The sequence below is a fragment of the Trachurus japonicus genome, chromosome 14 (assembly GCF_045865225.1).
Source record: "Trachurus japonicus isolate A0001 chromosome 14, Traja_1.0".
NCBI classification, from domain to species: domain Eukaryota; kingdom Metazoa; phylum Chordata; class Actinopteri; order Carangiformes; family Carangidae; genus Trachurus; species Trachurus japonicus.
The window spans coordinates 14,138,012-14,153,444 of record NC_140920.1 but is presented as its reverse complement, the minus strand read 5'-3'; the positions used below and the strand labels follow the sequence as shown (position 1 = coordinate 14,153,444).

At 41.1% G+C, this 15,433-nt stretch overlaps 2 protein-coding genes across 22 annotated transcripts; one reads left to right on the top strand and one right to left on the bottom strand.

The window, feature by feature from the left end:
• The first annotated feature begins 719 nt into the window (after positions 1-719).
• Positions 720-4,555, top strand: mogat3b (monoacylglycerol O-acyltransferase 3b). The gene is made up of 8 exons (XM_085797788.1): positions 720-767; positions 1,212-1,302; positions 1,487-1,594; positions 2,006-2,076; positions 2,736-2,940; positions 3,676-3,850; positions 3,960-4,144; positions 4,220-4,555. The coding sequence occupies exons 2-8, from the start codon at positions 1,221-1,223 to the stop codon at positions 4,372-4,374; spliced, it is 981 nt and encodes a 326-aa protein (XP_085653914.1). The 5' UTR covers positions 720-767; positions 1,212-1,220; the 3' UTR covers positions 4,375-4,555.
• Positions 4,556-5,047: 492 nt separating this feature from the next.
• Positions 5,048-13,826, bottom strand: srrt (serrate RNA effector molecule homolog (Arabidopsis)). 21 transcript variants are annotated; one of them, XM_085797777.1, is made up of 20 exons: positions 13,704-13,826; positions 12,929-13,047; positions 12,676-12,804; positions 12,444-12,590; positions 11,899-12,087; positions 10,062-10,231; positions 9,376-9,557; positions 9,181-9,291; positions 8,939-9,098; positions 8,647-8,801; positions 8,103-8,164; positions 7,897-7,975; positions 7,425-7,616; positions 7,146-7,316; positions 6,784-6,937; positions 6,369-6,562; positions 6,130-6,286; positions 5,629-5,721; positions 5,433-5,546; positions 5,048-5,303 (listed from the first exon to the last, which is right to left on the bottom strand). In XM_085797777.1, exons 2-19 carry the CDS (start codon positions 13,045-13,047, stop codon positions 5,440-5,442), a joined length of 2,571 nt encoding a protein of 856 aa, XP_085653903.1. In that variant the 5' UTR covers positions 13,704-13,826; the 3' UTR covers positions 5,048-5,303; positions 5,433-5,439. The 21 variants fall into 21 exon arrangements, with proteins under 21 accessions (XP_085653903.1, XP_085653891.1, XP_085653906.1 ...); XM_085797765.1 differs by having other exon boundaries at positions 5,444-5,546; XM_085797780.1 differs by having other exon boundaries at positions 6,136-6,286.
• Between the last annotated feature and the right edge of the window lie 1,607 nt (positions 13,827-15,433).

Here is a 15,433-nt window from a genome sequence, read left to right as displayed (position 1 = left end):
TTGTCATGTTGGTTGCTGCTGTTTGCTCAACACTTCCACTTCCTGTATTTCTTCTCTTGGTTTAAAAATAAGGAGCCTTCCACCGGCACAGGGAGAAAGATGCCTGGACTTATTTTGAAGGCTTGTATTGTGAAAGGTTTGCAGGAAGTGTTGTGCTTCATTAACGATGCCTTGACATGGCAAAAGCATGTAGAATTGATCAGACATAAACCAGTGAGCAAGAACAATATTTCTGTAAAAAGGCACTGCAGTGTTTCTGTCTGAGTATTTTGGATAAAAGAGACTCAGACTCTTTAGCTTTGCTCTGTGGAAACTAAAGTGATTTGTGAGAAATAGGAAAAAATGAAGTCAGTTCATGAGGAGATTAATAGGGAAGCCTGCTGCATTCAAATATTCATCATCAGAGGAAACAAGACGGTAATGTTGTCTCAGATCCCCTCGACTTGAATAACACCAGCAGAACAGACTGACATGTAATCCTGCGTCTAAAAGCAGAGGAGGCATAGCACATGTAACACTGATCCGACCATAAAAACCACTGCACGTCCCTCTGAGGACTCTGCAAAAAATCCAATACACAAAGTACGCTACTATAAAACTTTGTTATGTTTATCTCTGACATTGCCGGCGTGTCAGAGTATTGGGGGAGTGGATTTGTTATCAGCAGCTTTACATGATCTGGTCAAAGTGCATTCTGCATATGGAGGTTGCCGTGACCTGTGAATCTGGATCCATTCAAATTTACTTTGGAATAAAAATCTAACAAGGTAAAGTATCATGTTTTATGCTCAGCAGTGTGATTATAAAAGTTGTTTTATGTTGTCTACATGATTTTTGGTTTCGTGGATCTACTGGCAGGACTGATAAAAGTTTTCTTTGTGACCAGATTATAAGTCTTACTGTCTAGCTTTGCCTGTGAGCCTGTTCATAAGTAAGTCATTTGATCAGACTGGGACATGCTGTGCAAGTTTACAAGTCTATGTCTTCCCTAAAGGAAATTCAAAAGCACAAGCTGAGGAGCTGATTACTGATGCAATCTGGATGCTATCATAAAGACATCTATCTAAACTTCCTTATTATATTTAGATAAAGCAACTTTTGTCATCTCTACAGGCATGAAACATTTAATTGAATTACTCTTGACCTTTACTGAATGAAAGCACTGTTTATAAGTGTATTTGATTACTGAAAACCGATGTTGTGGGCTCCAGCTTCCAGGAATGACTCAAATAAAAACTCAGTGGAAGGAGTTTTTGGAGGCAATAAGTGTTCTGCAATGGGTGATGTCCTTTCTCTTCTTAGGTAAGATCCCACCACATTCACCAGTTATCAACTTGAGTGTTTTTCACCACTGCTCATCAAGCTTTATACTTCATCCGTCAATCAGCACTGTATTCCCAATTGTATCTGAGCTCATTTAAGATATCTCTTGTATCCTCAACATATCTCATCCAACGCGGTGGTACGATACACATCCAAACCTCAGGAGTGGCCTGTTATATCTTGTTTGTGTATCTTATGTTTACCTCGCTGTGGCCGCTCCCCACGCTGTACTTCATATGGCTGGTGTTGGACTGGCAAACCCCTGAAAGAGGTAAAGGAAATTAATCAATTAATCAATCAGTAAACTATTTATTAAAATAACAAAATCCCAAACATTAGCTGTGTCTCACTTACACATTACATTGATAGCACAGTATAGGCAAGTTCTGAATTGTTCACTTTGGAGAAGGTAAAATTTACCCAATAAAGTCAGTTTTTGTATTCTGTTGATGGACTGTTTTCCCATGATGCATAGCACCACTATGACAGCACTGAGTGTGTGTTGGGTAAACACAACACACACTGAAAACCTGCTTAGAATAAAATTTGTAACTATTTGTTTACTAGCTGAACTATGCTATAATCATCTCAGTATAATATGATGTATAACATGTGATCAATAGTGTTACTGCAGTATGAAGCATGAAACTGGGACTGCTAAGATTTCTAATGTGTCCATCAGGGGGCAGGAGAATGCCAGCTATGAAGAAGTGGAAAGTATGGGGGCATCACAGAGACTATTTTCCCGTCAAAGTAAGGTTGACTTTGAATCTTTTTCAATCCTGCACCTGTTTAAACAAATGTGCAATGTGTCAGTGACTCGGTGTGCCTGGCTAGTAAAAGGATTTGCCGACAGAAGCAGCCTTAACATTAAAAGCAGGAAGATTAACGCGCATCCTGCATTAGTGACTTACAGACGCACACAGAGCAGATTTGTGTACAATTCACCCACTCTCCTCTTCTCAGAGCTTATCAAACTTCCTGATATATCAAGCAAATATAAAACTACAACTACATTTACTCTGTCTCTTTCTGTTCCTGAGTTACAGTACTGGATAAAACAAAGTCAACCTTTGACAACCAATCTCTTATCAGATGACTTTTGAGGTCAATTGAATATTTGTGCCAGATGTAATGAATTGGCCTCTGGACTCTCCTGATATATCACGTTCGCAAGAACGTGCGGTTAACATTGACCTTTGACCATCAAAATCTAATTGGTTCATCTTTGAGTCTAAATAAACATGTAAAGATGAAAAAAAATGCCCAAGACATTACTGAGATATTAGATCCACAAATTTGGGTCTGTCTCTGTATCTGTCCTTTGGTCATAGACAATACAGTGAAATGATTTTACGCTTATAACATTAGAGACTGACTGTGAGTCTTTCTGTGTTTATTCTCTTGCTCAGTTGGTGAAGACAGCCGAGTTGAACCCAAACAAAAACTACATCTTCGGTTGTCATCCTCATGGCATCATGAGCGCCGGAGCCTTTGCCTGCTTCACCACAGAGAGCTGTGGCTTCGACGAGACGTTTCCTGGGCTGAAATCTACTCTGGTTATCCTGGCTGGACTCTTCAGGATACCGTTCTTTAGGGAGTACATAATGGCAGCAGGTATTTAAACAAGATCAACACTTCATTTAGTTTACATTAGTTTTCATTTTCGTTCTCGAGTTATGACCAAAAAATATGTTTCGTGAGGTCACAGTGTCCTTGACTTTTGAAGGTGATCAGTTCATTTCAATCCAAGTGAATGGTTTTTCAAAATTTGAAGAAATTCCCTCAAGGTGTTGTCGAGATCAAATATTTCCGTGAATGGGTTTGGACAGACAACTTGAAAACATAATGCCTCAGAGGCATAAAGAGAGCTGTACCACCCCGTCTCTTAGTTTTATAAGCAGTTTACATGGGGTCAAATCTGATTTAAGGCCTGCTCTGGCACTGAGCCATTAGGTTACTGATGTCAGAGCAGCTCCAATATCTAATACTTAAACCTTTTTGAATTTATGTGCTAGAGATAAAGGAAAAATCTAATTTATTATTTTTGTTTAACTGTAAATAGTAGTGAAACAATACGCACGTGACTGGGGGAAAATACTGCCGAAAGTCTCAGAGCAGCTGGTGCTGTCACGACCATGATTTACTTTTTATATCCTATCATTTATTTACTTTATTAATAAAAGGGCCATGCACAATATTAAATATAAATGTGGCCATTTGATGCATTGTACGGGAGTTAGCAAAGAGCTCATTTACATCTGCCTGCATCCTCCTGTTTTGCTCTTTCCTTTAAAACCACAGTCTTCAGCTGGAGTAAACTGATGTTACTATCTTACTTTCTCTGATTAGGCCTTTGTCCGGTCAGCAAACAGAGCCTTGTCCACCTCCTTTCAAAAAGCGGCAAAGGAAATGCAGTGGTGATTGTGATTGGCGGCGCTGCAGAGTCTCTGGCATCCTCTCCTGGAGTCAACACAGTGGTTGTGAGGAATAGAAAGGGATTTGTCAGGACGGCCCTTGAGTTTGGGTGAGAACATTTTCAAAAGCACACGACAAATAACACTCAGTGGGTGTCGTTGTACTCACATGTAAGTACTTGTGGAAACTCTGCTTGAACCTCTGACGATCTTTCACAGTGCTGATCTGGTGCCTGTTTACTCATTCGGGGAGAATGAGCTCTTTAAGCAGGTGATTTTCACAGAGGGCAGTCTAAGTCGCAGGTTGCAGGATCTGTTTAAACGCATTATGGGTTTTGCCCCATGTCTATTTATTGGTGAGCGCTGGGCAATCATGCCCTACAGGAGTCCGGTTACCACTGTTGGTGAGTACATCATTACTCTGTAGATAAGCCTTGCTTGCTGACACCATCTCACTGTAAAACTCTTGCTTGTTTCAGTGGGAACTCCCATTGCAGTCCCAAAGCTGGCTGCACCTACTGAGGAGGAGGTTGACCACTATCACACACTTTACATGGAAGCCCTGTCCAAGTTATTCCATGAACACAAAGTCAGCTGTGGACTGCCTGAAAGCCACAAGATTCGGATCATCTAGACATTTCGCTGCCACATGAACTGCGTAGCTGTGTTGATATTTGTGATCTTAACTTAAATGGGACTGAACACGTGGATGATGATGTGAAGTTGATTTTAAACAATGGATTGATTTGCCTGTTTTCTTTTTTAAGATGTATCACAAGATATGTGCCTTAAGTAATAATAAAGATGTAACAGATTACATGGTAATGCTGTGTTCAAGGAGCCGTGAAAAGACACAAATTATATCTCTAATAGAAAATATGATGTGTTCAAACAGTAACATTACAGCTGTACATGCTTCATTTAATCTGAGGTTATAGTGAAAAGTTTTTTGTGCACATTGCGTAAATGAGGACAAAAAAAATGACATTTTGCTATGCACATAGAGTACGGTATGTTACTGCTAAGATCTGCTTTAGTACACCAATACTTTTTAGAGCAAGAACCTGCATCTAGGTTTTTTATTTTAAATCAACACATCAGCCTCTGCAACCCTCCAGTTGTTTCCTAGTTATTGGCCATGTTACATGAAATGCCCAGCAGAGTGGTTTATCCAGTAGAGGGCAGCATTCCTCACACCTGCTTCTCAAAAAACACATGAGCTTCTTCAAGGCTGCACATAAGCACAGGTGCTCAAAACCACACCACAACATCTTGCTTTACTTGAAAAAACAAACACGTAAAACATATTAATGTAATTAGCTCACAACTTTATTGAGGAACCAGTTTACAGCTGAGGTTTGCTCTAGTTGCACAATAATTACAAAATGTAACATTTAAGAAAAGAAATAATCTAATAATCACTAAAAGAAAGCAGGCAGAACACAACACTGGTAAAGACTGGAGACTGAAAGGACCAAGTGAACTTTCTAAAAGAAGTCCATGTCATCTGGTGCATCCAGGTCACGATATTCAATGATGTTGCGTGGATCACCGCGTGACATTCTGAGGTGGTCGCAAGGACAGAAACAAAAAAGACCCAGGAAAGAAAAGGCATTTAAAAAAATGGAGCTTCAAAGTTCTCCAATAGCAGAAATTCGAGATCGCTCATAGCGAGATAAAGATCACACGTACAGTGGTCTCACCTAATGTTGCGTGGCTTCCCCAGGTAGCCACCTTGCCCGCCGCGGAAGTTGTCATAATTGCCTCTGCCTCCTCCGTACTGGTTCGGGGGGTAAGGAGGCCCACCTGTTGAAACCAAGGACTCAACATCAACTGAAAAAAGCAACGCTCTATGGATTTAAACAAACGGTGCAGTCAGAGTACATACCACCATATCCCATTAGCGGTGGACGAGGCTGTCCAAAGCCCATTGGAGCTTGAATACCTTGAGGAGGGAACGGCATGTTGGGAGAAAGCAAACCTGTAGGAGAGAGGAGAAAAAAAACACAAGTGAATATGGTGGACAAATGTGATTTCACTTATTTATTCAGTCAGTCTTTGTGTCGGGACCAGCGTGTGGGGTTTAGTGGCATCTAGTGGTGTATTTGAATCTTCATCTCAACTGTGCCTTTCTAAGTAGGAGAACCTACGGTGGCCTTCAGGTTATGTAAAAACACCAAAGGTCTTGTCTAGGGCCAGTGTTTGGTTTGTCACACTGGTGCAACAGGGTCTTTGCAAGAGGGAGTCCCTATGTAGATGGGAATGGCTCCTCCTAATCTAATGACAACACAGCAATTCATTTCTGGAAAAAGAGCCCCAAATTCCCACACACTGATCCTTAAATTAGAGAGCTTCTTGTGAGCCTATGAGTTGATTTAGTTGTGTTGACCTTGACCTGGACCTGGGAGAGGAGGAAGTTTCATCTCTGGCAGTGACGGCCTCTTCGCGTCCATCAAGAAATTGTTGAAGAACACCACCTCCTTCTTCACTTCTTCAATTTTGTCCCCGTGTTTGTTCAGGATGTGCTTCCGTACAAACTCTGGGCCCTGGAAATTAATTTCAAATGTACAATGAGAATCAAGCTAACTACACGGTCAACGACTATGCAGTAACCTTATAAGCACTCACCTTAAATTTCTTGCCACTTAGTGGGCACAGCCACTTGTCCTTTCCCAGCTCTTGAGTGTTGGCCAACACAAACTTCTCGACCTCCTCTTCAGGATCCTTGCGGCCCATCTTCGCGGCCTCTTCCTCAGACAGGATTTCTTTTAAACTGAACAAAGGACTAAGCTTTTCCTCCATCATCTTCTGCCACTGTTGTACTATTAAAGAAAAAGAAAATAAATGTGATTTAAAGTTATAGAACTTAATAAACCAAGAAACTATCAGTTTACAAAAACATTTGCTACATTGATGTTGAACATATTTTAAGGTTACAAGCCTGTGGGCAAAACTGTGTGATAGAAAACAACGGGGCTAATCACAGGTAATACTTAACTTACAAAGAGATATAATATCTAAATAGGGAGAGAACCAAACTGACCTTCTCCATGCGTGATGCGGTTTGGAGGGATCGGTCCACGAACATGGATCATACCACAGCGATTGGGCATTTCATCCTCGCTCGGGTATTCACAGGTGTTGTAGTAATCAATTGAATGCACAACACGCAGATACAAGACCAGACGGTCCAAAACCTGCACAGAGACAGAGGCCAAAGAGAACATAAAGACTTACTGTAGGTTTTTTAAAAAGACTTTTTTATTGTTATTATTTCATGCAATAGTCCATTTTAGCCAGCTATGTGAATGACAGACTATAAACGGATAACAAGGATTGAAATCACAGTTACTTTTGACATACATGTATACATTCATAATTAATCCATAATGAGAAAAGACAAACCTTGGCCAGTTTGTCGTCCCTCTCCACAGTTGTCTCAGCAGGATTTCCTTCCTTGGTGTTCTCCTCAGGATCCATCCCACTCCCAGAGCCCAGGAGCTCCTCCTCCTCAGCGCTCACCTCCTCTATCAGGTAATCTGTGATATTCTTCAAAATGGGGTTCTGAGCTGGCAACTTGAAATGACAAACCACACACAAATATGAAGTTTAGTGAGATTTTGAGAACAATCTGTTCAACCTTTGCATACACACATGAATGTACTAGACAACCAGGACTGTTACCTCGGTGCTCTGTCCATCTTCCTGGGACTTGTTGCTCCACAGGTCTCCTTTTTCATCCAAAGCATGAATGAGCTTGGCAGCCAGCTTGATGTCATTGCGTAGCACCTGCTTGTGCTGAGTGATGCCGTTGACATTGCGCACTCTCCGCGCCAGGTCTCTGTTCACCCCCGGTGCCAGTTCACAATCTCGCAGCTGTGAGAAATAAGACAGTAAAACTAACTTTTGGTGGCCTCAGCTGCAGTTTAGGAGATCACACGGGTAACGAAAAACAAGTGCCAAGACCTATTCAAGTCCAACAAGTCTGGCAAAGTCCACTGCCAACAACACATTTCCACTTAGACAAATCCAAAACTAACACTTCACTAATACAGAAAAGGCAGAAGGCAGAGGTAGAAAAAAAGCAGATGATCTACTGCACCAAAACGGATGTAAATTATGACAATTTCAAAACAGGACAGACTCCCACACTTACTCGTATGTTCTGGAGGTTCCAGCAGACCTCTTTGATGTTGACACTACGATCAAATGTTACCCAACAACGTCTGAAAAACCTGCAAAAGAAAGCACGGGGTTACGTTTAAATTCAACTATAAACAGTCTCCTGTTTCACAGTTTGTGACAAATTTAATCCAACTAACAATTATTTTCACAAGACTTTTAAGGGAGTTTTTAACCAACCTGCGCTCAGGATGGGGATCAGACAAGCAAACGCGCAGAAACCCCGGGTATCGCCTGCAGAGCTGAGAGAGAAACACAGACGATATTGAGTTTACTACAAACAGCAACGTCCAGAGGCTGAAATATGAAGCAAACACGAAACACTAAGAACTGCATTCCCTCAAATCACTGCTTACAGCTGGCTACAAAGTCCAGACAATTTCAATTGGTTCCTAATATGTCCAGCTTTGCAGCAGAAATTAACATTTTTACAACCTGGTACTAAAAAAGGGATATGGTCTCTATTTAAGACCTAAATATCTGTATAATTGAGGATGCAATGCTCTAAATGAGGTATGTGTGTGTGTGTGTCTGTGTGCCTATCATGAGTACAGCAGAGACAGGAACTGGCACGATGCAGACAGTGAAGCAGCTCATTTGGAGCTTTAAAAGTGCTTTCCAGAAACCTATGGGTGACGTCACAGGGGCTGCGTCCATTTTAATATATTCTACAGTTTACCATCCTATATTTCATGTTTACACTGCCTCCCTGTGATCAACTCACTGCAATAATCTCAGCCTTGGAGATGGTGGGAGCGATGCTCCTCATGAACAGAGAGCAGGTCCGGTGAAGAGGCCGTGGTCTGGGAGAGTCATCTTTGGGCTTCTTTTCTTCTTTCTTCTCCTCTTCTACATTTTCCTTTTGTTTCTCCTCTTCACCTTTGTATGAGGAAAAAAACAGAGCAGTGGAGCAAACTGTGAGTTATAAATGCTGGGAACACAGACAAAATTAAGCAGCCCGTAAAAAAAAATTAAAATAAGATGTGTCACTGTCAATGTGATTCCTGATTCCTCACCTTCACCCTCCTCTTCATCCTCATCCTTGTCCTCCACCTCCTCTTTCTTCACAGGTTTGTCAGAGCAGTTGGAGTTGGAGTCTGAATCAGAGTCAGAGTCGCTCTCTGAGGCGCTGCCTTCATCATCACTGTCTCCACTGCGCTTCCTCTTTCTTCTCTGCTAGAAAGCGATGAAGGATATCTGGTTCATTCATTGTTGTCTCTTGTTGGCAAGTAAGTGAAAGAACTGAAGCAACACTAACCTTCTTGGGTTCAGGCATTTCTTCTTTGGCAGCTTCCTTTTCTGCGCCCTCTTTCACATCCTCCCCTTCTGCTGCAGCGGCCCCTTCTGTGTTGGCAGCCTCTCCCTCCTCCTGTGGCAGAGATTACCGTCATCATCACCACAACGCCGTGAAGCCTTTACTGCTCAGCCAAGACTGACAGAGACCGGCACGTACCTTCTCGCTCTTGTCTTTCTCAACCGAGGGTTTGCGGTCGCCGTCCAGGGTTTTGAGATCCTCTCTCTTTGGAAGTTCTGCACCTAACGCGGACGCCAACTTCTCCCGGTCTTCTTCCTCTTCAGACGGCAGGTCCAAGATTCGAAGATCGTGGTCCGTGCCTCCTTCCATCTTTATAACAGCTGAAGGCAAGAAAAAGGGTGAATGGTTCAGGTTATAACTGAGGGCTTCTTTGACTATTATTCAAGTACAGAGATGGACAGAGTACTCGACCCCAGTACTTGTGTAAGAGTACAAATACTACTGGTCAAAATGTACTAATTTAATGACCTTTTAACTCTCGTTTCTGAGAATTAACTCTTTGGACCACCTGCACTGATGTGCTGCTTTTAGGGGTTAGGGTTTCCTTCTTTGACAAACACAGCTTGTGTTCAATAGTATTTTAGAAAAAAAAAAGAGCAGACCTGAAAGTAACAAGTACTTTTCAGCCTTCCTAGAAATTAACTCTAAAGTAAAAATATTTGTCTTGGAAATGTATTCAAGTAAGAGTAATAAGTACCAAAGAAATCTAATACTCAAGTAAAGTACAAATCCTCTGGATATGTACTTAAGTACGGTACTCAAGTAAATTTACTCTGTTACTGTCCACCACTGTTCAAGTACAATCCAGTGTCATGATGCCCCACCTGCGTCCAGCACTTTGATGATGGCCGGGGTCTGTTCAATGTCCAGGGAGACGTTGTCAAACCAGTTATTCTCCATCAGGAATGTGAATACATTAAGACGGTTGTGCAGGGCACCCTGGGCCTCCGCTTTGAGCCGGCTGGCCTCATCTGGGTGGTACTTGGATCTGAACCTGTGTCCAGAGTCGGGGTCCACACAAAAGTGGGGAGGGAATGATGGGGGGGTTGGGATGAACGGGATGCAAAAGTTAGAGAACAGAGCATATTACATATCTATGTTGCATCTGTGGGGTTAGAAATTGCACTGTGAGAAATCTTATTTGCATATTATTTTCAGCAATTACATTTTTAAAATCCAGATGTTGTTTGGTGGGAAAAATTAAAAATGCCAAATGAATTGAATTATCTAAACAGGATGTCATTATCTAGGTTGTGTTTTCTGTATTTTGTATTGATTAGTGCTTGTATTAGGTGTTTCACTGTATGTAGGTTTTCATTATTATAGTTATTATAACAAATTATTTCTCAAATTTGAAAGATTGAGACTAACTCACCAAAAAATTAGGAAAAAAAAAACACAACAAAGAAATTATAAAATTAAGCAGTCACATAATCAAAATTTCACATTGAAAATGTTTATCATTGAGTGGACTACAGTTACCTTTTGTTCTGCCAGTTTAATAACAAATAAATACAGAGAGGGGGTCTCTTCTGTGAAAATTCGCTCCACTTCACCTCAATGGTGTGTCTGTTTACACACAAATTCGGTTTTGGGATTCGATTTGATCCAAATATAAAAAGAAAATAGCGCAGAAAAAGCATAAAACAGGAAAAAAAAGGATCTCCGTGCGTGGAAGGCTACTTGACTGTCTATCTAAAATCCCTGTTACTGTGTGTCTAAGAGCAACTGCATTGTGCGCAGTGCATACCCTTGCTATCTAAAACCGGTTCTTGCGATTCCACTTTTTCTCATCTTCAAAAGAAACGTCGTCAACGTAGTAGTAGGAGTGAAGGGAAGAAAAATGGGGTTATGTCAAAACAGAACAATTTTGCATGACACCTGTGAAATAAGTGTAATAAGCATTAACAGGCATTTTTACACATTTAAATCATGTGAAGGTAAATAAGGAAAAGAAAATCAACCCAAACGATGGTGGTCTTTTTTTTTGTTCAAAGCTAAATGTACCTGAGCAAAAAATGAACAAAAATCTTCCAGCATTATGATTGTTGTTAGAATTTAGAAACCTTCTTGCTTTCACTGAAGACAGGGCTTTTACACTGCTGTGTGTAAAGTTCTTAAGTGACTTGTGACTTGAGTCATTTTGTCAGACATTGTAGGTTTAATAAACTGTATCCTAACTCCTGCGACACATCCATAATAAAACAAAACTATACTATGTGCACTGAGGTAGAATTTGGGTTGATTTCCTTCTTTGATAAACTACAGATTCTTCAACAAAAGTCATTAGTAACAAACACTGATTGTGGGCCTGGTCCTTGTACATGGGTGAAACCACATTTGAAGAATTCAATAAGGTATTTAAAGCCTTAAATGGAGGAACTATATTCTCTTGTTATGATTGTTACTACAAACACTTGCTTTATCAGCCATCAGATGAATGTGACCATGATGCACCCACCATAAGGACCGGACCCTTCTAAAGTGTTATTTGAAAAAAGGAAAAAAAAAAAAAAAAAGCTTTTACTGAAAAATAATCAATATTATGAGTGACTATGAGAGATCAGTGAAAAAGGGACTATACTCTACTCCACTATATTAAAAACCTACTAGTAATATTAATAAATAGTGCTGATATAGTAAGGGCAACTGATATCGTACCACTCTTCATCCTTATGAGCCAAAAAGAAGTCTTGCATCTGCTGTCGGCGGAAGTCGATCTTGTACTCATTGTAGCGTTTGACCGCCTCAGTCTCATCCACAGAGTCATCCAAGGAAATGAGGAACTCCTTGAAGCTCTTCATGATGGGAGGGGGAGGCCCCAGATCCATGTCATGGATGTTACCGAGCCTGACGGAAGACAGAAAAGTAAGTTAGAGGGAGTTTGGCCCAGAACAAGTGGTAACTTTTCTAAAGATCTTATGTGTCAGCCATCGAGTGCGACTGTGTCACAGTTTCTCTTTGTTCACCTCACGTTTACATCCTGCTAATTACAAATAACTTGGGTTGGCAATTTGATTCTTGTCAGGTATTAAGTTCCTTCAGGCTGTTATGTTTTTGTGAAATAAAAATTACAGTAACGTTCAATGACCAGCATAAGCAGTAGTAGCAGCATTTGTTGGAAGGTTAATACCCGATTATTAAAGACATGTGGGGAAAAAAAAGAAAATCGCTTTTGACTTTTAAAGCCAGTTTCCATCTCTCACCTTGCCTGAATGGGGATGCCATGATGAGGCTGCATTAGGTGCAAGTCAGGGTGACCCCAGTGCTGTGGTGGGCCATAGCTGGGCCCTCCTCCCCCTCCATATGCCAAGTCATACCCGCCCCGGTAGGGATCTCCACCGTGGTCGTCCCTGCCAAGGTACAGATAAAAAGATCGTAAGCACCAGAAGACACCGTTGTACACGTTGTAGGTATAAGTGTCGCTGCTCATCTCACCAGTCTCTTCTCATTCGTTTCTGCTGGGGACTCATGTCGTGTCTGGGTGGAGTGAATCTCTCCCTGCGGCCTCTGTCATAATCCCGGTATTCTCCACGACTTCGCCGTTCCCTGCCCCTGTCCCACTCCCTGGGAAATTGATTTTGGGGAAACAAGAAAACACATGATATGCCATTTAGTTGCATTTTATAAAAGGGACAATGTAGTTGCATCATGAGGTTTAAATGAACCCCCAGATATTCCTCCATCTCACCTGTCATTCCAGTCGTCTCTTCGCCTGTCCTCTCTCTCTCTTGACCGGTCATAGTCACTTCGCTCCCGTCTGAATTTGTCCCTTCTCCTGCGATCATACTCGTCGTCACTGTCCCCCATCTCCACGTAAAAAGAGAAAGCACATTTAGGTTAACAATGCAGAATATCCGGGTTATAAATAATAACTGCACCGTGATCTTTGTCGTTTGTATACTAACACAGTTAAGTTACAATGTAGTAGTTATTACAGTCAAAAGAAGGAGATCCTAACTCGTGATCACAAAGTTGTATTTCAATGAACTCCTAACTACCGCATATAGCTCTGATAATTCATACGACGAGGGAGAGATGCTGTTTTATGTATAAAAACAGTGAAAGACAGGGGTGTACAGGTGATAGCGGGGTACAGAGGTGGTGGCCTGCGAGGCGGTGGGTCTTTGTGTCGCACATTACAACAGTTAATGGTTGTAGTAGGAGTCCTAACTCTAAAGTAATAAAAGCATTTAACATGAAATAACATTAACACAAGTGTGGGGGTAAATGTGTGGCTTCTTCAGACAAAACAACATGAATAAGTTGCACAGCGGGTTTAGATAGCTGTACGAAACTGCAGTCTAATGTTAGCTCACATGCTAGCTCGAGCTTTAGCATTAATGTTCAAGTCGGTCAAGAAGCTCAAGAGAAAAGTCGTTTTGTACACAACAGAGCACAGGCTGTCTGGGCAGTTTAACGTCAGTCCATAAAATGTGTCACTGTGCAAAGAAACAGTTTAAAACCTTGATAAATAACGCGCTGGGACGGTGGTCGTGTCCGTCTCCTCCTCCCCTCGTCTGGTCTGCAGCAGCGTCTCTTCCTCGTGACGTCGTTCAGTGATTCATAAACAACGAGGCGGAGCGGCAGCGCCCCCGACTGGTTCAACCCGGAACTACACCTTTAACCCTCCAGAAATAAATAAATAATCCCACTGCCAGACAATATCACTTATTCTTAAAGCAACAAAATAAGTAGTCTGGTTGAGAAGGTCAACAAATTAAAAAATAATAATAACTAGAAAAAACATTTCCAAGAATGGAAATGGTGTGAATGCTGAAAGCAATGCTGAATGAGCTGAAGAAATTGTTGAAACAATGCTGAATGAGCTGAAGAAAGAAAGAAAGAAAGAAAGAAAGAAGAAAAGGACAAAAGGAAAGAAAGAAAATGGGAAGGGTAGATGGAGAAAGAAAGAAAGAACAAAAGGACAGAAAGAAAGAAGACACAGAGAGAAGGGTAGATAGAGAAAGAAAAAGGTAAGAAAAACAGAATAATAGAACATAAAGAGAATAGAGAATGAATGAAAGAGACAGAGGAGTAGTAAGAAAGAAGGAAAGATATTGGGGTGGATAAATGAAAGAGAGAGATATACAGAGAGCAGTAGAAAGAAAGAAAGACATGGGGTAGAAACATAGAAAGAGAAAAGGAGTAGAAAGAAAAACAGAAAGAAACAAAGAAGTAAAAAGAAATGGGGTGAAAGAAAGAAAGAAAGAAAGAAGAAAAAGAGAGAGGGGGATGATAGATAGAAAGAGGTAGATGGATGGATGGATAGGGAGGGAAAGATAGAAAGAAGTTATGTAAAATACAAATGAAGGAGTAAAAGAAAGAAAGAAAAAGAGAGAAAAAAAGAGACAAAGGGTTGATAGATTAAAAAGACGACAGGCGCGCGGCTTACGTTTTTTCTTTTTTTGACCAAAAATTAAAATTTCTTCAAATTTCTCCAAACTCGGATATATCATCTGGGGGTCCGAGGGGAGTCCAACGCAGAAGGTTTGGTTGAAATCGGGCCGGTGGTTTTGGAGAAAATGACCAAAAACCAAACAGGCGATTTTAAAAAGACGACAGGCTTACGTTTTTTTTTTTTTGACCAAAAATTTAAATTTCTCCAAACTCGGATATATCATCTGGGGGTCCGAGGGGAGTCCAACGCAGAAGGTTTGGTTGAAATCGGGCTGGTGGTTTTGGAGAAAATGACCAAAAACCAAACAGGCGATTTTAAAAAGACGACAGGCGCGGGGCTTACGTTTTTTTTTTTTGACCAAAAATTAAAATTTCTTCAAATTTCTCCAAACTCGGATATATCATCTGGGGGTCCGAGTTGAGTCCAACGCAGAAGGTTTGGTTGAAATCGGGCCGGTGGTTTTGGAGAAAATGACCAAAAACCAAACAGGCGATTTTAAAAAGACGACAGGCGTGGGGCTTACGGTTTTTTTTTTTTTTTGACCAAAAATTTAAATTTCTCCAAACTCGGATATATCATCTGGGGGTCCGAGGGGAGTCCAACGCAGAAGGTTTGGTTCAAATCGGGCCGGTGGTTTTGGAGAAAATGACAAAACTCCAAACAGGCGATTTTTAAAAGACGACAGGCGCGGGGCTTACGTTTTTTTTTTTTGACCAAAAATTTAAATTTCTCCAAACTCGGATATATCATCTGGGGGTCCGAGGGGAGTCCAACGCAGAAGGTTTGGTTGAAATT

Bases quoted from the DNA above. Each gene is read 5' to 3' on its own strand.
- mogat3b (XM_085797788.1), top strand. From the start codon at position 1,221: ATGACTCAAATAAAAACTCAGTGGAAGGAGTTTTTGGAGGCAATAAGT. The intron at 2,077-2,735 runs GTAAGGTTGACT...TCTCTTGCTCAG, and splicing joins GAGACTATTTTCCCGTCAAA to TTGGTGAAGACAGCCGAGTT. The intron at 3,851-3,959 runs GTGAGAACATTT...GATCTTTCACAG, and splicing joins AGGACGGCCCTTGAGTTTGG to TGCTGATCTGGTGCCTGTTT.
- srrt (XM_085797765.1), bottom strand. From the start codon at position 13,047: ATGGGGGACAGTGACGACGAGTATGATCGCAGGAGAAGGGACAAATTC. The intron at 12,805-12,928 runs GTGAGATGGAGG...TCAATTTCCCAG, and splicing joins AGAGACGACTGGAATGACAG to GGAGTGGGACAGGGGCAGGG. The intron at 8,165-8,646 runs GTGAGTTGATCA...TTTCTCTCTCAG, and splicing joins CCAAGGCTGAGATTATTGCA to CTCTGCAGGCGATACCCGGG.